Source organism: Pagrus major, chromosome 1, assembly GCF_040436345.1.
Source record: "Pagrus major chromosome 1, Pma_NU_1.0".
Lineage (NCBI taxonomy): Eukaryota > Metazoa > Chordata > Actinopteri > Spariformes > Sparidae > Pagrus > Pagrus major.
The window spans coordinates 13,191,325-13,218,728 of record NC_133215.1 but is presented as its reverse complement, the minus strand read 5'-3'; the positions used below and the strand labels follow the sequence as shown (position 1 = coordinate 13,218,728).

Sequence of the window (27,404 nt, the reverse complement as noted above, 5' to 3'; positions counted from 1 at the left end):
GCAAAATTATTCTGAAACTTTCCTTGCTAACTCCACTATCCACTTTGCCCATAAAAACCTATTCAGACGCAGAACCATCTTCTTCATTTTTGCAGAGAGTGGCTAATAGCAGCAATCGAAGGCTGGAAACGAAAAACAGCTCTAATGCTCTTATCTGCATGCTGGCAGCAGAGGGCAAGAAAGCTGTGCGCCTTGAACAGTGTTTACTACCCCTTTTCGTTTCCAGAGCTGCAGTCATAAAGGAAGTCACTCAGTAAGTCGGAGCTGAAGCACCCAGGGTGAGACGTTGACAATCTCGCTCTAGGCAGTCAAACATGCATGGCACCAGTAAAATGTTTTTGCTTGAATTTAAAAGTGGGAGTTACGCTTCTGCTCTCGGTGACAGAACAGAGAAGGCTCCCACTACCAAACCCTTCATATTGTGCTGTAGCCTGATCTGGCCCCAGACTGTCCTTTTATCAAAGTCATCTGTCTAAGTGCCCGAGTCATTAATCCTCGTGGTGCTACGTCATTTCTCCTCCAGTGTTTAAGTTCAGTGATGCCCTTCAATGCAGATGGGTTCAAGAAGGTGCACTACAGTGTGAGTTCTTATGTGGTGAGAGGACACTAACATAAGATGCAATGACATGGGATGTGCTAACGCCTAGTAGGTCTAGTAGGTGTTTCAGAGAGTGAGGTTTGGGTAACCATTTGAATAAAATAAAAAAAGTCTTTCAGACAGTAAAAAATGTGCCAACAAGACAAGTGTGAATTTTCTTTCATTAATTTGAAATATACACAAATAGGATGCTGAAGTTGATGTTGGAATTAATGATGATTTAGGTTAAGCCTGGCCCTGGAATGACCCCAGAAAGGATTCATAATTGCAACTGAATGAAATAGGATATTCTGACATTGTTGGCATGGGGATTAGAGAAAGTGAAATGGATGACTGAAATAAATAGGGAGCAAGGGACACATGGAGAGAAGTGGGGTGAAGGCACAACCTTAATCGGAAGAGCGACAGTTGCTGACTTCCACCACCGTCGGAGAAGCAGATTAACCCCTGAACTCCCCCCAGTCAGCACACTAATCTGACCACCAATCAGAAGCTTCTGTTTCCCTTCCCGACACCTCTTAAGAAAATGACTTCCCGAGATGTGCTGTGCGTGGGCTCCCCTATCTCCCCGCTCTCTGCATGCTCATTTTGAAAGGTAATAAAAGTGGAAGACAAAATTGCATTACTCAATCTGGCGGGGTCTGCAGGGAAGGTATTGTTTTGACGGGCTGCAGATGTGCACCTGCAAACAGGGCTGCAGTTCACTAGCTAATCACAGTAGAAACAGTGAGCGACAATGACACCATGACAACAGGCGTGGGGCTGCTGAGGAGCTTAGAGAGGTGGTGGGAATCTGAATAAAAGAGAAAATGGATCTGTGGAACAAATGAATGCATGGGATGAAAAAAAGAAAACTAGTTTCCCAGAGTCTCCTCTGAACAAGGGCTGTGAAGTTTCAACACAGCAAGAGTCGTGACCTTTTCAAGTCTATCCCTTTTCTGTCTACACATTTTTCAGTTTCCCTCTACAATTCTCTCTTCTTCTACCAGCGAGGGAGAGCTAGCTTTCTGTGTCGCCACCAAATTAGTCTCACGCAGCTGGTGTGGCATCTTTTGCTTGTCTTCAGTGAGTCCACAAAGAACCTTGAGGGTTTTCTTCATTGTCAGTTATCTCCCACTACTCTTTCTTGCAGCCTTAAAATGAGACTCTTATTTAATATAAGCGGGGAAAATATAATTATTTAATCAAATATGATACAAAAAAGATGCTTCAAATCTTGTTCATGCTAAGGATTTTCAAGGGCAGTTAAAGGTCAATTGTATACATCAAGTGGTTTGTATATAAAGAGGAATGCTGGAGGGTTTTAACAACACTACAAAAGAGTCTGTGAAGTATTGCGAGCTTTCCTTTGAAGCCAAGTCACAGGGTGAGTTTTTGAATCTTTATCCTGTAAAAATAACTTTTTTATTTCCAGTGGACAAAGAAACCTATAAATAAGTAGGAAGAAAAGAGAGATCCCCCCCCCCCCCCCCCCCCCTTTTTTTTTTTTTTTTTTTTTTTTTTTAAATTGACATGTAATCAGCAAAGACATTACAGGTGTGAAAACATACCTGGCCCTGTCAGTGGATTATTTTCTCTGTCGATGCAGGCATGGGACGCAGACTCACAAACCACGGGACACTGGAGAGGAAAAGGACAGAAGCAGAGAAACAGAAATATTACTTAACGTCAAAATGTTCTTGTTGAGACAACAACAGTGATGATATTGTTCTAAGAAGCAGTTGGGCTTTGATCATGACTATTACTCATGACTGCAGCCATAAGCAATTAAAGCATGTGACCAATATTTCCTGTCACAGCTTTGTGGCAGTTTAGGTATGAAAATTATACACATGAAAACATGAGCGAAGAATTATAACATTATTGTCAGGCTTGCTTCCCCAAGTACTGTGTTAAACTAGTTTGATTCAAGATGGCGAGACAACATAATTTAGTTTTTACCGATTTGAAACATCAGATTTTTTTTTACCTGAAATTAAACATGAAACTCTAAACATGCGCACATTAGTGCTTTACATAATTTTTTAAAACTACTGTAAAAATAAAAATGCATGAATAGTTTACTCATGTTTGGTTTGCATTAGTTTGATTTTTCAGTGCATTTCTTTCAGTACAACTACATGAAATGGTAGCTACTGTATGCACATTACAATTACTACAGTATATATAAAGACTAGACCCATATAGAATCACATAAAGGAAACAGCTGCTGCTGCTGCACCGCTCTCTTTTTAGTTGAAGTGTTTCAATTCTGCCATCGCTGCAATCAGTGATGTCACAGCAGGTGACAGCTGTAGGAAAACACCTGCTGTGACTTCACTCCCTGGGTTGGTAATTTATAACCTCCACTGCCATTTCAGTCTTTATTAACTCACCATAGTATAGTTTTTCTCCTCTCATAAAATTCTGTGCATTTTCATACAGCACAGAAACAACACTTTCATCAAAGCAACAAGGACGTTACAGTATGCTTGTTAAAATAAACATCAGATTACAGAAGCAAATGAGATAATTAAAACCAAAAACAATACTTTCTTGTTCTGTACGTGTATGTGTGCTCTTGATTTACCGCATCTTATCTCATACAGATGGGGAACCACACAATTTTAATATTTCAATTACAATGTGTTATTGGGTAACAGACCTATTATTTTTATTGGCTATATTTCCTTTTCTTCAGTGAACCAGTGAGGAGGAACTCCTCCTCCTGAAACACTCTCATGCTACATTTACCACTATGTACAGTTCAATTTTCCAAAATGGAAATTTCCCAAACCCATTTTGCTTTAGTATTTTCATTGGTTTTCACATGAACCAATTCATCACAATTGATTGATGGAAAGCTCCCTTTGTTACTGTTGCTTCATTGGTGAGACTTTCCATTTTATAAAGTACATATGCAGTTTACAATGATACCAGTGACCGATTTACTGCTCGAAATTCTTTGTTTTTTAAATCAAAGGGTCTTCGATTTCAGGCAGACCTAGGTAAAAGCATTTTCTAGTTCTTGGCTGGGGACTGCTAATTTCGCCAGTAACATCTATCACTGGCAGATTTTATAAGTTGCAGCTAGCTAGCTCTCTAATTAAAGTTGCTGTAAGCGTTGTTTTCTTATTAAAATAAGTATTAAATAGCTCTATATTCCAACAGTAATTCCAGCCCATGTCTGTCCTCCCCCTGCTCATGCAGTAAAAGAAAAAAATACATTTTCTGGTTACCCTGACCATTTTATCCAATCAGGACAGAGAACAACTCCATAAAGAGGCGGTCCTGTCTGCCCCTAAATGTGCAGAGAGCAGGATCCTCCAGTTTACTGGCAATGGCAGAACAGGGAAAGCTACTGATCCTAGCGCTCCCGGTGATGCTTATACAGCCAAATATACTGAGAGAAGAATGATGCTTGAAGAAAAGAAAAAGGCAAAGAGAGCTGCCTCGTAAATAAGAAAGGAGTCATACAAGTGTGGTGATATAGAGAGGAGGGAGGGGATGACTAACTGCAAAACGGACAGGGAGTTAGCTAAAACGACAACAACACTTACAGCAGCTTTAAGCTGACGTTGGCTCCATGTGTCCAAATCACTGTCTCTGGTTGACTTGAATGTTTCCACTTAACTTTTTCAAAAAGGAAATCTTGTAAAAGTTGTCTTAAACATGCTCCAGGTGGTTACATACATGATATTGTGCTTTGAGAATGAGGTTAAAACTGCAGGTCACGGGAAGAAACTTAATGAAACTCTAAATGCATGTAGAAGACACGGTAATTAAGAAACAGCATTGTTCTTGTATTAAAGTGTAGCACTAGTCAGTTAAGATAACACAAAAATAAGCTTATTTTGCTCTCACTTACCCCTGAGAAAAGGGAAAAGGGCTAACCAATGTGTTTGGCAAACACAACTCTGTCTCGGGTTTAAGCAGTTCCGCACTTTTGATGAAGTTGATGTACAGTACTTGCATGATTCTTGCAATTTTTGAGTTGTATCCACATTTATTAAATACATGTAATGTAGCTGTACTGTACATGCTAATGATTAAAGGTTAGGTTACAGCAGATAAACAAACTGTTCCTTAAACTTTTGTTCTTGTGTTTTGTGAAGGCAAAAGAAAAAAAATAATTGATTCACAATGTTATTTTGATGTTGTCCGTTTTTAATGTAGCATATTGTTGCTAGTTAATTTAACAAAAAGTGTAAAAAATGTCCCTTTATCTGTACTCTCTGCTGCTCATAAAAGCCAAATATGTCTCTGTCACAATGATACCTCTGCTTTTGATACTGAAACCTTCGATGCCTCCTGATGCATTAAGTCTGGGACTCCTCATCAAAGCAATACTGACAACTAACAATCTTTTGTGCTCGCTGTATGTCAGCTCTGCGCTTTCTGATGAACCATTTAAGACAGCTAGACAGCCAAACCTGTCTCCAGAAAAGGACTTTAATGACTGCTGGGAACAATCCATCACCTGTCCCCGCTTAGAAACTGATCCCGAATAAAAAAAAGAACCAACACCCATGCTCACATAAATGTGTCAGCTGAAACCGAAAAACTAGCATCTGTAAATTTCAGTAAGCATATAAGTAAGATCTGTGATAATGAAAAGTATTAACAATGAGCCAAGGGCCACAGCTGTTAAAGGAGTCCCATTGTAATTGTCGGCAGTGGACAGCGTGTGTTCAATGGGTCTTTGATGACTAAAATATGTAAAGAGACCAGATCAAAGGTGACTGGAGTCTCTTTCTTGTTTCAGCTGACTGCTTTTTTCAGGGTCAGTGAGATATTCATAAGCAGCAGCCACCCAAGCAATGACGGGGAATGATCAAACAAGTGCCTCAGACCCTCCCACAAACACACACACACACACAAAGTACATTCAGGCAGCAAGACATGCACACAACTGAGGTAAATTGAAGAAGAACTTCCCCACAAGTGAGTCTTAAGTCTCAAGTGAGCCCTCCCTAATGTTTGTCATATCCCTTCCCTCTTTCCTCCCCTCATCTTCTACAACAGAAACAACACACACAAGGGGAAATGTGCTGTGACAACACACACATGCACACACACCCACACAGCAACACATTCATCAAGGCGACATGGGCAGATTGTCAGTGACACTCTGGAGCCTAGCAGGGAACCTCCCTGCACCAGCAACAGGGGTGGGCAGAAGTGAAAGCCAGTCAGCCATGTAGAAGCCCTTGGTCAATTATATAAGACAGTGATTCATACACACACACACACACACACACACACACACATGCAGTACATAGCAAATCAAAAGCAGGCAAGGACTGCAAGTCTCCATGCTGCCTTGCAAAGCTTTGCTGTGCTGATAGAAAATCAGAGTGTTCCCCTTTACAGATCAGAAACATCATTAAAGCTCCTTCTTTACTTTTTAATACCCGGCTCTGCCTCTAAAGCACACATTCACTCGACAAATGTTCAACAAATCTGCCTCCATTAGGCGTGTAAAGAAAATTAAGTGAAATCAGAGTACATACAACTTCATTTGTGGTTAGATGGCACCCCATTCGGTTGACACAATCTTCGGTTTACTGTCAAACTCTGAAGGAGAATGCTCTTTCTTCCTCTTTCTCTCCCCCCTGATTACGTGAGTCACTTCAGAGCCCAGTTAAGCGGTATGTATTGTATGAGATTAGAGTGGAGAAGGGGGTGGTGGAAGCGGCAGGAAAGCCACATTCACGAAATATCTTCCACATGGTCAGATGAGGGAAGGATGCAGGACTGGCTACAAAATCCTGTATGAATAAGTCAAGTGTATGTGTGTCAGAATGCTAATTTGGTCAGTCTGTGTTTAATCTTTTTTCTATATATGACAGAGAGAGACAACACAAACCAAATGTACTCACACACACACACACACACACACACACACACACACACGCTCTAAATCCCCATTAGGGTTTACTGAAGTTTATTTAATCTCATTGGAGGACTTGAGCAGCGCCGGTTTAATCCTAGCATTAGCACAAGGCATCTGCAGCACGTAGACTCCTGCTTTGTCTCTGCTGCTTTTACCTTATGTGACGGTATGTCGGTGGTGATGTGATCTATGTCAACCTCTTCCATCTCCCCCATCTTCAGACGACTCACCACCACTGTTCCTGCTGCGCACACACCATCAGATGACCTACAGGGAAACAGGGAGAGAGTGAGACAGAGTTAGCATCTTTATTTAATCTGTTGAATAAAAGTATTTTCTGTTAAATGATCTTTTCCTCTGACCACTACGCCTCCATGGACATAAAAAGTACTCATCTCCATTTTGGGCCCCCAGACTCTCCAAATCTAATGAGCTAATTTCCAGCCTTGAACAGGTTGTGAAATTATAAATCTGTTTGACTAAAAAGTGCAATCAGGAAATAGACGCTTGGACTGCGGCGATTTCTTTTCCTGACAGATTTTGCAGCAGCGTCTGCATGCGGAATAAAGTCGAGCCTGCTCCAGTGGGAAGTCGGTGGGGGTGAAGGAAGGAACATTTCATATAACTGTTCAAATGGCTGTCTAATAACCCAGGCTATGTGCCCTGACAGACACGAAATTGATACTAGAGTTTTCATATCAGGCAGCCCGACCAATCACTTTCCCAATCATGGGGGCATGATTAAGGAGCTGATAGAAAATCCATAGTATTGGCAGCAAGACAGACGCCCTCAAATGAAGAAAAATGGTCCCTGGGCATTGCGCGAGCAAGATGATCACCTTAACAGACCCATCCCTAATGTGTTCAGTTCCACTCCAGCTGGAGAAAATATTGGATGTTATGTGCCAGCCAATGGTCTGGGGAGACAGGGGGAAAGGATGACACACCCCTGACTAAGGAGGAGATAGCGCAAGGATGGTGATGGAAGCAGAAAGGATGCTTTCAAGGCCAATCCATCTTGGTCGGACACGAGGGAGAAAATCGAATCGCACCCATGGGATCAGAGGAAAGGGAAGTAGTGATGCTGAGGAGAGGTAGGGAGGGATGTGAGGGCGTACAGGAGAGGAGGATTTGGGATAGCAAGGAGGGAGATGGAGGGGGAAGTGCCTCTGCGGTGGGACACTGGGAGCATCCGTTAGCGCTAAATGTCTTGCAGCAGTCCCCACGCAGAGAAAATAACATTGGTTGGTTTATAAATCTAATCATCGTCCCTTGCCAGACACCTGTCTCAGTGTTTACTCCTCTGCTCATCTTTCCGTTTCCCCCCATTCCTCATCATCTCTCTGTGCAACAGAGGACTGAAGCACGGGAAAAGAAAGTCACCCTGACTTTGAACAAACAGTATGTACAGACATTGGCCCACACATAATCGAGGAAATGGAGATTAACATGCATCACATTCAGTGATAGTCCTCCCAAGGCAAACCTTAGGGGTTACAGTGGCCCTCTACTCTTTAGATTGCTCTGCCTCAATCCACTAATGAAACTCTCCATTTAAACAGACAGAAGAGACTTTGATAGAATTGCTTCAAGATAATTGGTTTATGCCTTTGAGAGATCCAGTATATTGTGATTTTTTTTTGATTTGCGGCCAAATGTACCGTAAACTCAGCACCTGTTCAGATACAATCTTAGAGGGGAAAAGGAGCTCTTCAGCAGCTCATTCTAGTGATTTGATTTTGTTCCATCACCACATTGCTGGTTTACTGTACAAATTCTGCAAAAATCAAGTAAAGAAAAGGGCAGAGACGTCAATTTCCTGACAGGATGTCTGGTCTGCAGTGACACAAACTTTTTTTTTCTCTAAATTTTCAGCATGCACACTAACTGACCTCAAATTAACTTTGAAGGATCTGGTGAGAGCTGTGGATGAAAAGAAGCTCGTCTCCCTCCCACATCCCCTCCTCCCCCTCCACCCCTCTCTTTCCGTCTGTTAGCGCTGGCATAGAAACAAATCTGCAGATTGTTCTTTGCCTGCAAGCCCATCTTTTTTTAAAAATCTAATTGGCCCAGGATCTCTTTTATGACAACACTTAATCAGACAGCTTTGTTAATGTGACAAAAATAATATGCTTAAAATGTCCGCTATGAATTTGGCACATTTCAAAAAATAATTAGTTATCAGGGAAGTGCCTTACATTTAACAGTTATTTTCTTTTGAAAGCCTCCCTTGCAATTTTACAAACACGTTTTACATTGTAGCCGATAGATGATCTGTATAAAACACGTTTCCCACCAAGATTCAATTCTTACTTCTTCAGACTAATAACTGGACAACCACATTCTCTCTTTAGAGACACACTTATAGAAAACTAAAAGTATATCATCCACTAAGGATCCCCGAAATAAAACATGGAACTTTTCCTACCTAAAAAAGATTTAATGAATTAGCAGTCTTCACTGCTGACCCTGCTGTATTGTGCTAACTTAGTTGTAAACCTAACTAATTTTATTTCTAGGATGAAAACACACAATTTGCCCAATAAAAATTGACTGTACTGTCTATTCAAAACATATCAACAGACAATTAAAGTGAATTGACACTCAGCACCTTGTGACAGTTTGTCTCTGTAGAATAGACTTTAACCATCTATATAACTGTCCGTCACATTGCAGTTTGTGGGCCAAAGCAGTCTAACAACTTTCACAATGACGATCATCTAAATGAGAAAAAGGAAAGTGGAAAGGATTATGTCTGCTAAATTTAACTTGAGCCAGTACAGATTATGGTGATTTTAGAACGAGTCATACCTAAAACCACCACACTTTCCCAGACAGACTGGTTTGGGTAAGCATATCGAGCCCAGTGGTTGAGCTGAATGTGTGTGTGTTGCAATACTGTAAACACTACCATAACTATTGTTATTATATGCTTGTTTGGTGGTTAGATGGCAGCTACAGATGCTGAAGGATACTATTTGGGAATTTGTGTTTGGTGAAACGAGCAGTTAAACTGTGGTGTAATAGACTTGCAGGGGAATATGATGGTCTGTGAAAATGTACAATAGGTAATATTCAGGAGCTGTTCGGTCTTTGTTCATACAAACATGTGCTAGTTTTGCTGAAAGGAATTAAAATGGTAGAGGTAGTGAAGGTCTGTACATAATGATGATGATATGTACAGATCTTGGGAGACTGAAGACAACCTGGCCAAACAAGTGCCCTCTTTCTGCTGCTTTATGTTTCTATTTCATGAGCCTGCTGAAGGTCTAGTACCTAAATGTTGCAAAAAAATCTATTTTTACCAAGTTAGACAGTGTGCGGGAGTTTGCTTGCTGCCTTGTGAATCAAAAAAGTGACGCCAGGGGAAGGACAATTGCACAAAATTTTCAAAGGTCTGAATTTAGCAGCCTGTGGGTGGGGAAAGTTCATCAAAAAACTTCAAAGCAGCAATACTTCTGTGGCTGTCAGGAGCTTTTCTCTGTGGGAAGCCACACGGAGGAAAACACCTGACAGCCACAGAAATGAAGCACCAACACCATTGGATTGTACCCCTCACAAGGGCCTTTGCTTCAGCTGTGGGACACTAAAAATACACAGCAGGACCTGGAAAAACTGTTTTGATTTTTGCTCTGGATTTTGTCAACAGGTGATTTAGTTTAGGAGTCCTTCCAGACACCTCAAAAGTGTACTGGCCTGTGGAATGGGAGTGGTCAGAGAAAGCTAACTGCCAGGATCCTACACAAGCAACAAGAATGCTACAGCCTTGAAGTGTAGCTGTGGAAGTGTAGATGGGATTCTTGACCTATATAAAGCTGGACGGGTGGGCTAAATATAGCGCTGGCTAGTTTTCACTGAGGACAGATGTTAGGACACGGGACTGTAATAATGGGGAATGCCAGCATAAGAACTGATACTGAGAGTCCTGATTTTCATTAGGGATGAATGACATTATCATGTGACTCAGCACTAATAGAACATTTTTGCGACTGGAAGACTGACTCAATCAATAAAACTACACTGCAGGCATTGTTCATAGAGCTGGACAGAATCACCAGGGGACACTTAACTGAGCACACACTCTCCGGCTAGTCTGGTCCACTTCAAGTACCCTCCCAAAGAAAAACCTGCCCTGGTTTCCTCTTGATGAAAGACACTTCCACAGAAAATATACTGTATATTCAGTCTGGGTCTAAACTGAATGAAAAACATGTTATGTATCTTCTATTAAGGTTGTGTAAAAATCAGTTTGGTACTGAAATAAAGTCAATTTTTGTGGCAGTGGCATGCTCAGGACTTTCTATGCTTGAAAGTTTGAGTAAGCCTCCAGTTTTCAATCAAAGCAAGCTGATTTATCCGCAACACACCAGTGGGATCGATCTCTACGACATGTAAATTTATGCAATGTAAAAAAAAAAAAATCTGTTTGTCTGCTGCAATACATCTGAAATAAGCAGAATAAAAGCTATGTCAGGGGCAAGATGCATACTTGCACAAGATTTGTGAGTTTTAACGCATCCTATTTGTTCCAGTTCCATCACACACACACTACCGTATTCTTGCATGACGAGAACTGTCTTCACGCTACATTTAGTTTATGTTAGTGCTTTACTGGTGTCAGAAACAGTCTAGGATAAGCTGTTTTCACAGAAGAAGCAAGGTGAGAAAAAAACTATCCATAAAAAGATGTTATTTGTTTAGGCAATCACATCAGTCCAGGCTGGGGCTCAAAACTAGCTGCTTTATGATGATTGTGCATAATGTCTAAACATTTTTTCAAGAGAAGTCAGATGGGGGAGATGATGAGAAAGCTGATGTAGCAAGTGATCACTCACACCTCAATCAGACAATCCCTTGAGTTCAAGGTTAAAGGTTCAATGTTTCTTCATTAGTACCCAGGGGTAAAACTGTTATGCAGATGGGAGATTCAGCATTCAAGAGCTAAAAACAAGACATGAGAGCGATACAGATTGAAAGGACATCAAAGAAAATATTTTAACAAGTAGCATCAAAATATCAGAAGTAGTATCAAAGTATAAGAACTCTTAAGAAGGTCTCACTCAAACACTCACCCACTCACTCAAAAGCCTAAAGTGCCATGCATAGGGTGAAGTGCATCATCTATTGCTTTGTTTAGTGCAAAAGTTGCAAGTGCAAAAGCATTTCTGTATAATTTTGTTCTCCACAAACGGGCCACACATTACCAAACCTTCCTCTGAAAAACTGGGCTATACTAAAATACAGGCTACTATGGCACAAATATAATGTTTCTGGACTTCAGAGAAAAATAAATGTTTTGTTTTTTTAACACAAAGACATGTATTGTATGTTTAAAAATGATAATGGCTTACAGTAAAAGTGGGGTAAAAAAAAGTTCATCTTCAAACAAGGCAGCGGTTGCAAGCTTTTCTTCTTTTATTTAATGACTGGATAATTACCTTTGCAAGACGAACATTAAGCAGGCCACGTGTTTGTGAACTTTTTTTATGCTGTCACAAGATGTTATGACGTAACGTTAACGGAGCGGAGCAGCGGTAACAAACAAGATCAGATGACAACTGCTAACAAACTAACAAACACACACGGCAGTATTCAACATGCTGAACAAACTCTGTGGTGAAGAAAATAACCCTGCTCAAAAACTCCCCACGGAACAAACAGTGCAGCAGAGAGGCTGCTCTCACTGCTGGACACTAATAACACAGCAGAGCACACACCCTTACTTTGTTATCAACATACATGCATGAATGCTTTCAAATTAATTACTACTTATTGCTGTTAACATTACAAAAGAAAAGGGCCGCAGATCATTTATCTTATTCAAGGTGTGTTTCATATTGTATTTCAGCAGATTTAGGACCCCAATTAATGGTTAAGGACACAATAAACTGGAGCAAAAGACAGAAAATAGTGCCCCCTTTTCTATTCATTCAATTGATAATCAATTATGAATTGACAATCGTTTTGAATCGAAGATCGATTCTGGATCAAATCAGACTACCCAAAATTCGAAATCAAATCAAATCAAATCGTGAGCTTGAAAACATATTAATGACGTCCTGTTTAGTTTAGCACATTATTGTGGAGGAGAACTGAGAGGACAGTCAAATTCAAATTTAACACTGCAGAACACAATTTTCTAATGTGGATGTGGTTTAGGCGAGAATAGAATCAAGACACGCTTGTTGCTTCCCTGTTGTGTTTACCATAGGCCTATAGAGACTAATAAAAAATCTGTAAGCTTTATTTTGAGCGAAGGAGCATAGCTACATAATGTCAGAAGAGGTCATAGTGTTCATGGGCTGGTTGAGAGAGCAGTGGGGGTTGTGCAAAGACTGAAAAGGTCAGGTTAACTCAAAATACTGAGGCGCATAGGTTGTCCCTCTAGCAGCCACCTCAGCACCTGATATCATGTTTCACATTTGAGTTTAACTAACTTTTAACTTTTAACTTTATCGATAAAAAATATTTATGTTCACCACTGAGATCCATATTCTTCTAATCTCCTGAATATTCTCTCTGTAATACTTATACTCCTATGGCATTTATCTGCCAGTATTTGTGATTGTGATTTTATCAACATTTAGATTAATTCATAATGTAGTAATATATGGTCTGTTGCAACTAGTAAACAGTGAGTGCATTATATATTTCCTTTATATCACTCAGGTTATCATTATACGATTAGGACTGCCTGTCAAGCCCACACAAAAGAATATTCTATGTCACGGATGACCACGGATGAGTTTAAATTTGTACTTGTCTTAGGTATAATATCAACATTTCAATACATGTATATGAGCTGACTCTGATTTTAGTAGGTGGAGGAGATGGTGGTGGCAGACAATGTGGCGAGAGACCACTGTTCGAGATGGCATTTCAACATTTTCAAATGAAAAACCAGAGAACAGGATATTTTTGAGAAGACTTTGGTACAATTTCCAGCCGTGTCTGTGACAGAACCAGGTTAACCAACCGATGATCTTTTCCTAATCCTTACCAAGTGGTTAGGTGACTGGGTTGGCCTGTCACTTCTGTCACGCATGCGCACACACACACACACACACACACACGCACACAAACTGGGACTGACACACAAAGCCTGGTGGTATATGTCAGCACAATATTGAGAACGCACACTGGTGTAGCATCATTAACCATTACTGCTGTGAAGAGTTCTTTTAAATTAATATACATGACAGTTATTGTGTGCCAAACAATTAAAGATGGATTTAAGGCCATATACATGCACAGTATCCATTGTCTGCTTCTAATACACTGAGCTACAGATACATATACAGTTTTAATTATCACTGTAGCACAATTAATGTGAGCTTTTGTGTGTACAGTGTCACAGTGAAGATATGAGATCAAAAGATTCAGGTCTTCTTAGTTCTTAGTTGATCCAGTTGTGTGCATACATTTCTGCCAATGAACACCGTTGACATACATTCAGTGTGAAGTCATTGAGAAGCTAAGTGCAGATCAATGACAATTGAATGAGCGTGGGTGGAAACGACATTTGAGTGGGAGAGGGCAGGTTGTTCAGTGACAAAAAGCGCTGTATGCCTGGATGACGACCTCCTTCAACACTCACTCAATGAATACTACATTATCAACATTTAAGTGGTAGGGGGTCAAACTAAGCTAGCATGCCGCACTGCAAAACATGAAAAAAAAACCTAAAAGCCGTTTGCACACATACATCCGATTCTGAAAACTGAGGATTAAATCACATAGTCTGTTTCAAGTGTAATGACTCAGAAACAGCGAGAGAGAGAGAGAGAGAGAGAGAGAGAGAGAGAGAAAGAGGGAGAGAGGGAGAGAGAGAGAGTAGATGCCCCCACAGAGAGCCACTAAGGCTTCATAATTATTTTTCAACAAACTGTAAAAGAGCTGACAAAACACAGTGTCTTCTTTCATCTCTGTCAAACAGATGGTTTTTGTCCTGTAATTGCTCCTGATAAAGAAGCCAACGAACAGTATCTAGGCTTGGCTTGGCTCGATGTGGACTTGTTCATGCTTAAAGGAATAACCCGACATTTTGGGACAAAGTCTTATTCACTTTCTTGCTGTTAAGGCTGATTTATGATTTGCACGTAGGCTCGACTCTGGAGCTGATGCCATAACATATACAAGTGGCCTACACCGTAGTGAGCATTTATACATGTGTGCTGGCATGTCTGCGTCGCTGGTGGTGGTGAGCAGAGCTTTCCCCTTTAAACACACTGACCCCTTCGACTCACAGCTGTGTCTCTAGGCTATGCAGAGTGGACGGGCAGAGTGACTGTAGGGAGGGCTGCCCCTCCATACACAAAAAAACACTGTCTTTCAATAGTCTTTAGGTCAGTTCCCTACTTTACTGACTTACTTTCATATGAATGATTTACAGAGATGAAAACTTGCATGTTAAGAAAGACGGAGAGAATTTGATAGTGTGAGAGCTACAGGACTGTGGAACATTTTCACAACACAATATCATGATAAAGCTGTGATCTCTGCTGTGACCTTCAAAAATAACATGTCATGAGAAAAGCTTCAACGGATACGCCAAGGACAGCTGCCACTTCAAAATAAAGGGATCAGCATCTTATTAGACTATGTCCTCGGGTGGGCGTTCGGGTGAGTACAATTGACTGAAAAAATTTTTCTATGTGTGTGTGCTGAAAAGCCCATGGCTAGATCCTATTTCTAAAAAGCTTTACAGGTGGTGAATACACTTAGAAAATGCCACCGTCTCATAAATATACGAATGCCGCAACAGTTGGCTGTGCTGAATACACAGTGATCAGCAGCACCACATGGATTACAAATACAAAGCTAATTCCAAAACGTTAAAATGTCTGTTAGTTTGAACATTAAATATCTTGTCTTTGTACTGTACTCAATTAAATTTAAGTTTTAAAGGATTTCCAAATCATTGCATTCTGTTTTTTTTTCTTTTTTGCAGTGTTCCAAACTGTCTTGAAATCAGGGTTGTAAAATCTGAAATACACTAAGCATAACCATGTGCATGTATAGTTACATTTTTGTCACAGGTGGGAAATAAAATATGAAGTTTGCTCTAAAGGTGGTGCTAAACAAAAGGCCATGTTACTACCTTAATCAAAATAGATTATCCACTGTATACAATTGCCAGCCCTCAGACTTATCCTCAAGTTTATCATTCGAAACTATCCTTTATCAGCCCGTCTGAGGCGTTCATGGGTCAGCTGTTTAATCCACACAAGGTTTCGCCAAAATGCACCGTACTAAAAGGGCAAACGGACCTGAGTTTGTTTTTACTGAACCAAACAGCTTTGGTGGGAAAGCACCCTAAAACTCATTTTAAGCTATGCTACTGTCAATAAAAGATGTTTTTCTCTTTTATTTTCGATAGCCTAATGGTCACTGGCCCAAGATATAGACACAGTATATAATTTTCAATTTCATTGTACAGGATATTTTCCAGTCTAAAGCTCACGAAAGTCCTGCATAATCTTCCAATCAAGGATATCTTTATAGTCACATACAAACATGTCAGGGAGTGAATTTAAACAAAGTACACCGATCAGCCACTACATTAAAAGCACTGATAGGTGAAGTGAATAACATCGGTCATCTTGTTACAGTGCAATGTTCTGCTTGGAAACCTTGGGTCCTGGCATTCATGTGGATGCCACTTAGCACACAAACACTGTCGCAGACCAAGAGCCTCCCTGATGGCAGTGCCCCCCCCCCCGGCAGGAAAATGCACCCTGCCACACCACAAAAACTGCTCAGGAATGGCCCGAGTAATGGCCCGACAAAAAGCTTGAGGTGTTGACACAACCTCCAAACTCCCCAGATCCCAATCCAATCAAGCATCTGGGGGATGTGCTGGATCAAGTATGAACTTCAGAGGCCCCAGCATGGATCAGACTTTGATTTGACCCATCGAGTCCTGGGCACAGGACCTCTGGGGCTGTCCTGTGGTGACTGGCACCAGGGCATTGGCAGTGAATCCCATGAGTCCTGTGGGTTGTTACGTGGGGCCTCCATGGATCGGAGTTGGTCCAGCAAGTCCCACGCATGCTTGATTGGATTGGGATCTGGGGAGTCCAGGTCGATGCCTTGAGCTTTTCGTCAAGTTCTTTGGAACATTGTTGAGCAGTTTGAGGGCTGTCGATAAATGCAAGGAAGTACATGTTTTCCCAGCAGAATATTGCATTGTAACAAGATGATCAATGTTATTCACTTCACCTGTCAGTGGTTTTATTTATTTATAAAATTATTTATTCTATTTTGTGGCTGATCACTGTATGTACAGTGGGCAAATCAAGACCATACCAAGCAGTTCTAGGTTAAGGCTCCTTAACTGAGTCAAAGTTGCTTTAAAAAATACAATAAGAAAGGTCAGCCATAAATCTGCTATCAAAACTGGCCTTTCAAATCAGGTTATAGGTTATGGCAGGCAGCACAGAGCTCTTTTCTTGTTTTCAGTAAATGAAAGGGATTTAGGAGCTGTGTTGAGACGGGTCATTGGTATAGACAAGGCAAGTAGTTAACATTCTGCATGGGCTCCCTCTCAGGGTGTTAAAAATACAGCAGGATCGGATTCTGCAAAGTTATGTGTCTTCCTAAAAGATATCACTTCAGACTAACAGGGAGCAGCATAGGAATGTGAACTTTATGCAAATCAGTATATGTACACTGTAATAATAATAGAAATTCTGCACTTTTGGCTTTCCTGGACATGAAAAAAAGTAAAAAATGTATATATAGTCTAGTTCATAAATAAGACAAAATTCCATGGTGCAGTGTACTTTTACTGGGCTATGGCAACAAGATAAATATTTGACCTTGACCTAGAATTAAGGTGGTTTCAGTGGGACTTTGGGAAGACACAGGCTATTTAATGGAGGATTTAGCCACACATCTTGCAGCCCCTGTGGTGTTTTTGTTTGTGTGGGTGTGAATGTACTTGCATGCCAGTGTCAGAAACAAATGTATGCACACATCCCAACTCCTTTTGCTCACACGCACAATGAGTGACCAGACCTTAGTGACCATTTATGTAAATGTGGGTGAACACAATAATAGAGAGGCTCCCTGCAGTGTAGCCTAACTCCCAGTTTACTCCGAACAGTGTCAACATTACGAGTCAACATGAGCTTGTTGTTATGCTAATAGAGGATACATGTCACAGTGAATATGCATGATTGGACAAACAGAAGTCCAATATATGAGCTATTCTTGTTTGTTGAGATGCTCGAAACAGGCAACTTTAGGGATTCCCCAAAATCAGACACCAAAACAAATACAGCAACAATGGTTTGGCTATAACCGTTTTCAATAAAGTGAACTGGTTTACTTGAAATTTTCACAGTGTAACGGCTATAGAATAATGACAACATGTTTAAAATGGGCAATTTTGTCTGCCACTGGGCACGGAATTTCCTGAGAAAATAAAGACTGGTAGCCTGGCACCATTTCTATCCGCTGTAATGTCTCTATCAGAGACCAAATGAATGAATAAACTCACGTTTTCTCCTGTGTTGTTGGTAGTTGCTTCTCTGAGGAAAACAGAAATTATCCAATTGTCTTTGTGAAAGCAGTGCCAACAATACTACCACTTGGAATCAATAGGGGGTTAAGTTGTCTGTTTCAACTTTAAACTCCCTTGCACACATATGGTACACCCACTCAAGTGAACATAATAAAGAAAGACTAGGTTCGTGCACATATATATTTGCCCTTCTGGTAAGCATGGCTGTTACCTTATGTTCATAGAGGTAATTCTCAGGCTTTGGTCAACTATTTACATTTGCAGGCTGCAATATCACCACATTCAACCCCCAAACTATGGAGGAAAAAATGAAAGGATCTTAACTTCACAGAGGTGAGATAAATCAAAAGCTACCAGATGAGTGTATCATGAAACATCAACAGAAGAAAGCTTGTGTGCATGTACAGAGTGTTATGTTAAAGTTTTGGTCTTTCTGTCTTTTTTTTTTTTATTGATCGAATACGTGCAATTTGTCATTTTACACTAACATGAAGCTTAAGTCGTCTGTATAACCCCTAATTAATTAGGCTAATTATGCTACCTTTCAGAAGTATCTAAAGAAGCAGCACATCATTGTACAATTCACCATGCAGGAAATACAAACATTATAACATTTAAAGCTATTATATGCCTACAAACGACACAGCATTGCATTATTGATGATATTTTAAACAGCAAGGCAGACAGGATATTATATATGACCTCACCTTCTATGGTGCACATATTGGAGTTGGAGCAAAAGGAAAGATTGCATTGCACTCTTTCTTTTACATTGCCCCAGCAGGGCGCTTGAATGATGGAACACCACAATTTAATCTCAGAGCAAAAATAGGGGATGGCAAAAAAACAAACTCAAACCTGTGAGACATGGTTTTATACACCTACTCACTTCTCCTCTTCCTCCCTCCATTTTGTCCTCATTATCATCCTCTCATCACTTAGTGAGTTGTGCCCCTAGCATGCCTCAGCACCATGTCGGGCCAGATTTATTAAATTGCTCTCCTCATCTTTGGCTTCTAACACACCTCCCATCTCTTCGACCTATATGTGTTTTGTTGCAAAGAGCAGAGCTATAGGAAGTACCTGATGAATGATTGACCCAGACTAATACATCTTACCATGGCGGGATTACCTTACCTAATATGGACGTTAGGTTAACAGCTCTATCTTATGCCTGGAGTTATCCCTGATGTTGTTTATTGAAATTGGAATTACTCATGGCAGGTAATTAAGGAGGCCTGTCAATTTCCTTTTTCTCTTCATTTTTACTCAGAGTTGCATTTTGGTGCCACAGTGCAGCATTGGCCGAGTTAGTTATTTTCATATTCTGCCCATGAGCCCTAAAGCCTGGGGGATCTCACAGATTATGCAGAAGAACTGCACGGAAAAGAGGCATTTTTAGTATTGAAGGAGGAAAAATGAGGAAGCCATATGTGCATTTATTTCAACCCAACTGAGTGCCTCTCCTCCCTATTTTACATACATATGTGGTGTGTGGTTGTGTGTGTTAGTATTACCATAAGCCATTCTATACGTGCATGAGTACATAATGTGTATGTGTGTGCATAGTTATCCCTGCTTGTGTGCATGCAAAGTGACGTGCGTGTAAACCCATACCACCTGTATTAAATGCATTCTATTCAATGACTCCTCTCTCTCACACACACTCATACACACACGCACATAAACTTGCTTCCTTCAATGTGCATAATACAGATAAAACACTTCCCATCAGCCATACACTGAAAAACCATGGCCTTAAGTGTCCTTTAGTATCCCCAAAGTACTTCAGTACATGTGTTCCACTATTCACTGCTACACTGATAAACACAAATAAAAACATTTATATGCTCAATAATTATCCTCCTCATTTAATTTCATTTTCATTTTTTCTAGACTTAATATCTTCTGGTTTAAAGCAGCTTAATGACTACACAGTGAAAAATGGCTACATATGTGTAAGTGTGTGTCATGGTGTCACAAGGGAGGGAAGAAGAATCACTCTGCAGAGGAGTGTAATTAGCACGACTGCTTTACATTTGGCACACACGCCAACATATTCACACAAAAGTTATTTAAATAACGGTTTACAATATGGAGATCATTAATTTAGAATTCCCCTGGCACATGAAGGACTCTCCAACCAAATGCACAGAAATTCTGTTTTTTATCTTTACACACTGGGGGTGTATACATTTTCTTGAACTGTTGTTTTTCTCACGAGGGCTTTCAGACAGAAAAGCAACATCATTTTTTTCATAACGAGTTAGATTTTTCAGAGCTTTTGCACTGCAAATGAAGGCAACAACCAATCATGCTGTGCAAAACAGATGTCATGTCACAATGGCAGAAATGTTTACTATTAATGTTTGTCATCACCCTGTATTATATGACCAAGGACGAATTATTATAATTATAAAATTATAAAAACAATGTAACAAAAGTGACTTGGGATGAATAACACTGATTTCTCCCCGTACAGACAGACTGCTATATATGAAGGATTTATCGACGTGGAGCTGAAGCTTTTATGTCCATCTGTGCTATTTACAAATCCACCAAACTACTTTGATAAAAACAAAACAGAACATGGGAGTTGCTGCCTCAGTAGGTTGGTTTGTTTATTATTTTGGTTTTAAAGTATTAATATATCTTAACGGACCAGACTGGATTGGAGCCCCGGGACAGGCAGCTGAGATGGAACTGGTGAACCTCTTGTCAGCGAGCCGGTCAGTGCTGCAGTGTGATCTAGACAACCCTCTGGCCCCTCTGAGCTCTGCAAGCTGGCACAGTTTTTTTCGCCAGTCCTGCTTGGTATGTGCAAATTATGATTTTAATGTGATAATATACCCATGTCACAAATTTGCATATTGTAGCATAATATGGTAAATTTACGTCACTGTCAATGCCAAATATTTGCAGGCAAGAAATTGTTTATTCATCATGTCCCGGGTGTGTAAAGGCCTTGAGGTACCAACCAACCAACATGCCTGACCCCAACCCTTACCACAACCAAAATCCAAGTCTTAACCCTAAAATGGTTTGCCAAGTGGGGACTGGCTGGGCTCTCTCACATTAATGGATTTTTTGTATATGCAAGATGGGTGATATGCATAATTGTACTTCATGTCCACCAGTGTGTGTGCTTGTTCATGAGCAACTGTACTGTGACGAAGCACACCTCTTCCAACCTTGTCAGGGCCAAGAAAGTGTACAGTGCTTGAGCACAGTATGGAGCACTCACACTAGTCAAACAAACTGGACTTTGGGGGTCAAACATGCTTGGGCACGGTACGGATTGCCTAGTGTGAGTGCGCCCTTAAACTCATACACACAGCCACACACATTCAATTTTTCTCCAGTATAACTGGATCAGATAGTTGATCTTCAGGCTTTTAGTGAAGCTCTGATAGAATCAGTCACTGCGGATACAGTGTATGGGAGAGTTGGCTATCTTTGGATAAGTATGAGAATTGGGACAGGGCGATAGTGAGGGCTCTGGGGTGGTAAAATGGTGATATCATGGTAGCAGGCTAAACTGTCACTGGTGGGACAGTAAAGAGAGGGTCTATCCAATGGGAATGGATGAATAAGCCATGAAACCAGGCTGCAGAGGCACTGGCCTGAGATAATGTAGCCTCACCATGGTAAATCTCTGATGCATACACACAAGCACACTAACACAAGCATACAAATTCATATCAAAATCAAATCTCAAACTGTGCTGTAGAACTGGGTCATAGAGTGCCTCTCCTACGGAGTGTATAAAGTTTTTGAGATAACAAGACGAGCAAAAGGGACGTACAGCGTGAGATGCTGAGAGGGCAAGAGAAAACAAAGCCTTCAGCAGCAAAATGAAAACTGGAGGGTGTGTCACTAATTTGCACATACACATACTTTTACTGTATATCCTTTATGTGCACTTGTATACACTGTATTCATCAATGTTTTACAGTTTCACATTACCCATTGTCGCATTTAGACGACACTGTTTTCATCTGTGGTGTGGTGAAGGAGGCTCACCTCCCTTTTTGGAGATAATAATCTTTCCTCCCATGTGTATACATAACATGCATTATTGAGAGACCTGCAGTGCTGACATCCTTGCAGCTCTGTAGCTCGCTGGTTGTTCTGCTCGTCCTGGGTCCCCATTTAAACCAAGCTAGATTTAGAATGTGCGTGCCTGCAAATAAAAGCCAAACTCTATACTGGAGGGAGAAACAGGTACAACCTTTCTCAAGTTATTCAATAAAAAATGTCTACAGAGCAAGTGGAGAGGCAGGATAAAAAACTGATGGTGATACAAATGGATTTCTCACTTGAGTTTGTAATCAAATGCAACAAATTTACACTTCATGAATAAATACATGGGAAAGAGCAAACTATTTAAATCATTTGTTACATTGCTATCATTGGCTACAATGCTTATGCAAACCTCAAGACCATCAGTCAGCATGACGCTACAGTACAATAAATTACACTGATTACGTACTGTATGCCTCTCTGGCTGCAAAGAACCCAGTTATGATAGTGATTACTTACTGCATTGTAAACAAACACTTCTGACTTAGTATGGCTATGTGATGCGTCACTCACGATATGGGAGCATTTCTAAGGTACAGTAGCTCCTTCACTCTGTGTGAGTAATGGCTTCAAGGGAATCAGGCAAGGAGTCCAAGTCCATATAACACACAACCAGAGAGAGATTTACTACAAGCTCATTGCAGGTACCAGGGCAAAAGCAGCATGGAGGTCAGTGTTCAGAGTCCTATATTGTGACAGCAAACAGTGTGGAGGAAGGTTAATGGTGAGTGCACATACAGAGAGTATGTATTTCATTACTAAAGGTCCAATACCACGCTTATTTTCAGGGTCATAGTTTTATTTTGGGTGTCTAAAAAAACAACAACATTTTTCTGATACTGGCTTATGTTACAGCATCTCTGTTCACCCTCTATTCACCCACACTCCCTTTTAGTGCCTGTCTCTTTAAGGCTAAAATTATAAGTAATATGAAAATGGATTGCTTGAGCCTGACAGATAATATCACTTCCTTTTTCGTCTGAGCATTTTAGCATCTTACAGCTCATTATTTCGGTTTTTGCAATTTAGTCTAATTGCTCTCCTTCGGTCTCAGAAGAACGAGATACTTCCCTCAGGAATTGGTGGAGCCCAAAAAAGCCCAAAAAAGAGAGTAAATATTGGACATTTATCAGGTGGATAAAAACATGACTCTGAATGAATTTCATTGCAGTCGGGATGTGTCAATAAGCAACTGTTTGCTAACATTGTTCGCCTACCTGTATATGTTGATAAGGCAACGTTGTGTTTACGGCTTGTTCTGCAGCCCCAAAGTGGCCAAAAATCAGTTTATACTGCTAATGACTGTCCACTGTACACATATTACAGAAAATTCCCAAGCATGAACAGAAATAGACATATACATTCTAAAAAGTGGGGCATAATGTTGCTCTAATGTTACATCCAAGTTACAGAAAGCACTCTGCTGGGAGGTGATTATATTTGAGTTGGTGGAGGCATAACCCGAGGCAGGAGAACACTGCAGACACACTGCTCTGATGCAAGTTTACCTTCAATAAACAAATGCTTACACATAAAACCATGCAGCCATGTATAAACACCTGCAAAAAGATTTAGTATATTAAGCCACCTTTGTTGAAACTAATTTCCTTTTAGATGACTTCAGTATTGAGTATTTATCCTCTGTTCAGCACACAGATGATTTCACACAAGAAGTGATGGATTTCTTATCTTCAGCCTCCAGCTTTCAATTTTGTTTAAATTAACTCCCATCTTTACTAACAAATTCAAAAAGACTGCAGCCTTTAAATAAGACATTCAACATGTATTTTTTGTCTAGCAAACTTGAGCTGACTTTGTGTGCTGTTCAAACAAAGCATCAATAATTCTCTTTAAATCAGATGTCTGCTCTTTGATTAATAAAGGTCCAGACTTCAAAGAAACAACTCTCCATTCTCCAACTAGCCCCTTTTTTTGGCTGTGTTGAGTTTATGTCTGTGTTTCATACAGCTACTTCTTTTTGTATGCTGGTAAGTGTGAGCACCTGGTGAGCTTTTTGGTAGTGTGTTAGCTGCAGAGAGGTAAAGTTTACTCATCACCACTTCAATGGCTTCTGGTGCCTACAAAAGAGGAGAATCTGCACAAGGGCTGAGTCCTTGAATCCTCTACTCCCATTCATTCATTGCGACACTGTCAGGAACCCTTCAAAAAAAAAGTGACCCAAATCAAACTGGTCGTGCCTTACAGGAAACAAAAACAATCCGTGACAAACATCCCAACCAGCCGCACATGAAATCTGAGCCTGAGACCTGAGAGAGGAGCTGAAATACAAAGAGAATTCTTGTGAATAAGGGATGAGCTTTGAGGTGGACAGCCCTGTAGCTGAGTGAACTTTACTAAAGGGCCAAAGGAAAAGCAATAGTCACATACACATACTGGTGCTGGTCAAATACCAATTTCCTCTCTACATATGCTCAGCACCAATGTCAATCTAGAGTTTATGAAGAGAAGTTGCTAAAAGTCATATTGGCTTTGAGATCCACTGAAGGGAATCAACCATGCCTCGTGGAGATAAAGTAGTCCCACTTTCCCTCAACTGAGCTCAAATTAACAGACTTTCTGCAACAACTAAGCGAGTGGGGATTAGAGCATTGTATTAAAATGAAGCGTCTGTTCCTTAACTGGCAGAATGAATTGCACTCCTGCCCATGTCAGTGCTGCAGCATCCGAGCTGCTTGGCCAGCAGAACTAATTTGAACTGTGAATCATAGGCTCATCCACAGGTCAAGAAGCCCAGAATGAATCATACATGCTCATGAAAAGCTGCTCATCTTTGAAATGTTTTCTCACTGGATGAACCAACAAGCAAACAGCCTATCGAACCCAGACAGTTTCCTCTGTGTGTCTGTATGTGTTACACATGCATCACTGACTGTGCAGAGTAACACATTCAAGCTCCAACACCACACCAGCAACAGATCTTCAGGCCATTACAACTATGTGTGTATGTTAGTGTAGAGAAGATTTTAAATATGGTAGCTGTCAGTTTTTAGCACAGTACAGGTTCCTCCCTGTGATCCTTTAAACTCACATGCTTGAATAATATTTTGTTGTTAAACAGCATCAGGTCATTGTTCTACAAAGTAATACAATCATTTATTTTTGGTGTACTCATTTTACTTAAAAACCAAGTGGCTTTCCTAATTTTGTGTAATCATTTAAATACGCCCTAAAGCAAGAGCTCTCACAATTTTTTCGATTATGACCCCTCAAAAAGAAGGAATGTCTACTTGGATCTGCTCATCGTTTGGTTTTGTTTTATTGAAATAATTAAAACGCCTGAGGTGAAGTTCTGAAAAAAATCAATATGATTTATATGGCAAAATGTTTTGCTTTCCTACTTATCATTTCGCGACCCTTCTGATTAATCCTGAGACCCCCACACTTGGAATCACTGCCCTAAAGAATGTAGCTGAACGTGTTGTATTTAGTATGTGTAGGTGGTGAGAGCTACAGTACAGTAATGGTGATGAAGACAGCAAGCACAGTAAGAGCAACCTCTGCAAGCTGAGGCAAACTGTTGATATTTTAGAAAACTGTTTTTTCTCCCTGTTATTAAAAAGCCTTGTGGCAGCATTGTAAGTATCATGGGAGGACTTCATGTTATCCTCAGGAATAAAAAATACACTACCCAACAACAAAAGGGACCAGAAACACAACAGTGCAGTGTGACTACAGAGGAGGAAAAAGACAAGACGAGCACCTGCTTGAATGTGTGCATGCACATACACAAATGTACAAACACACAGAGGGGGGTAATCTCTATTCTCGCTGAGGCTCATACAGTCAATCGTGCAAGATACAATTATACCCAGTGACCTGGCTCACCTACAGGAAATGAAAAGCATAACAAAAGAGGGAAGAAAAAGGAAAGAAGGAAAGAGGATCGCCAAAGGGGCATATTTTCACACACAACTATGAGTGTGAAGGAAAAAGGAAATTTAGTTTTGATAATACAAATAGATGAGACAGAGACACTTTCATCTTTACAGTTTACAGGTGGGGGGAAAAGCATCCCTAACACTGGATCACACGCAGTAATTGCATGAAAACAACAGGACATTGTGCATATCTACTTTTATTCTGACAGGAGCTACTGTCCAAAGCAAGACCAGATAAACATGTCGGTACTGTCAGACACACACACACACACACACACACACACACACACACACACACACACACACATAATACCAAATGCTTGCATTCAACAGTTCTGTCTGTTGCCCTCTAGAGGATTTTCATATGGTAACTGATTTTTTGTCTGTCAACACAGACAAAATAGCAGATTAAAAGATTTTAATACTGTCATTGTAAGAAAGAACATATCAGACCAGTCAGTTAAGATGCAGAACTCCACACTACATGTTTATACTAGATGATTTCAGAGTAACAATTCAAGCTACTTGGGATCTTACAGAAACCTGCATGATCAAATGTGACTTCAGAATAAAAACATACATGGAGGTGGACAGCTTACTTTAGCTGGTTGCACTTGTTTTTTCACTGCAAAACAAAAACAATTCCACAAGCTTGTCTTCCTTTTCTACTGTCCATCTGACTCAGGAGACAAAGTCTCCTTTTTGTGCTGTTCGCAGCCATGTTTCTGTCCTATACAACATCTGGTTGATGACAGTTCCAAGTCAGCTCGCTCACACTGGCTTTTGCAGGTTTCTGGTCAATATTCAATTCCTGTTCCTTTACAAGATTTGTGACATGGATGTTGAGAACTAGGGGTGCTGAAGGTGCTGCAGCACCTCCTAAAATGACACGTTATAAAAACCATCAATTGATAGCCTCATAAGGTGTGATGCAGACTCGCAGCAGAGAGACTGAGAGAGCGCTCATGTAGACGAGCCCAAAACAGAGAGCTTGAGAATAGGAACAGAAGTGTCCACAGGATATAAATCTCTCTTTGGTCATGAAGACTAAAGTTTCTCTCAATTCTGCGTTTTATCATCCAACTCTACTGAAGACCGGAATCTCTGTTATCAGTGACATACAGGCAGATCTGAGTTGCATACACTCGTCTCCTCTATGAAACATCTGTATCCAAACTGCACTGCTTTATAAACTGCAAGGCTGCCAGTCCCAAGTGGAGATTTTGTCAGTTCACACCTGGCAATAGGCGTTTCAACATGCATCTTGAGTGACCTCTTTTGATGACATCTCACTTTCTTGCCCTATATGCAAAAAAACACGTACATCACTGGGACATGATGCCCTTTGTACAATGAGGGAAACAATTCAATGTATAACATATGCCAAATTTATAAAAAGATTAATAATCAATACAAAAACAA

General features: G+C 40.4%; 1 protein-coding gene across 6 annotated transcripts in view; it reads right to left on the bottom strand.

Annotated features, from left to right (window-relative positions):
- The window catches only part of inpp4b (inositol polyphosphate-4-phosphatase type II B), a 253,045-nt gene that overhangs the window by 67,550 nt on the left and 158,091 nt on the right, over positions 1 to 27,404 (bottom strand). For all 6 annotated transcript variants that reach the window (XM_073469338.1, XM_073469339.1, XM_073469340.1 and 3 more), the window contains 2 exons: positions 6,629 to 6,740; positions 2,149 to 2,218 (listed from right to left, as the gene is read on the bottom strand). In XM_073469338.1, the coding sequence (XP_073325439.1) occupies positions 2,149 to 2,218; positions 6,629 to 6,740 (182 nt within the window). The remainder of the gene's footprint in view (positions 1 to 2,148; positions 2,219 to 6,628; positions 6,741 to 27,404) is intronic.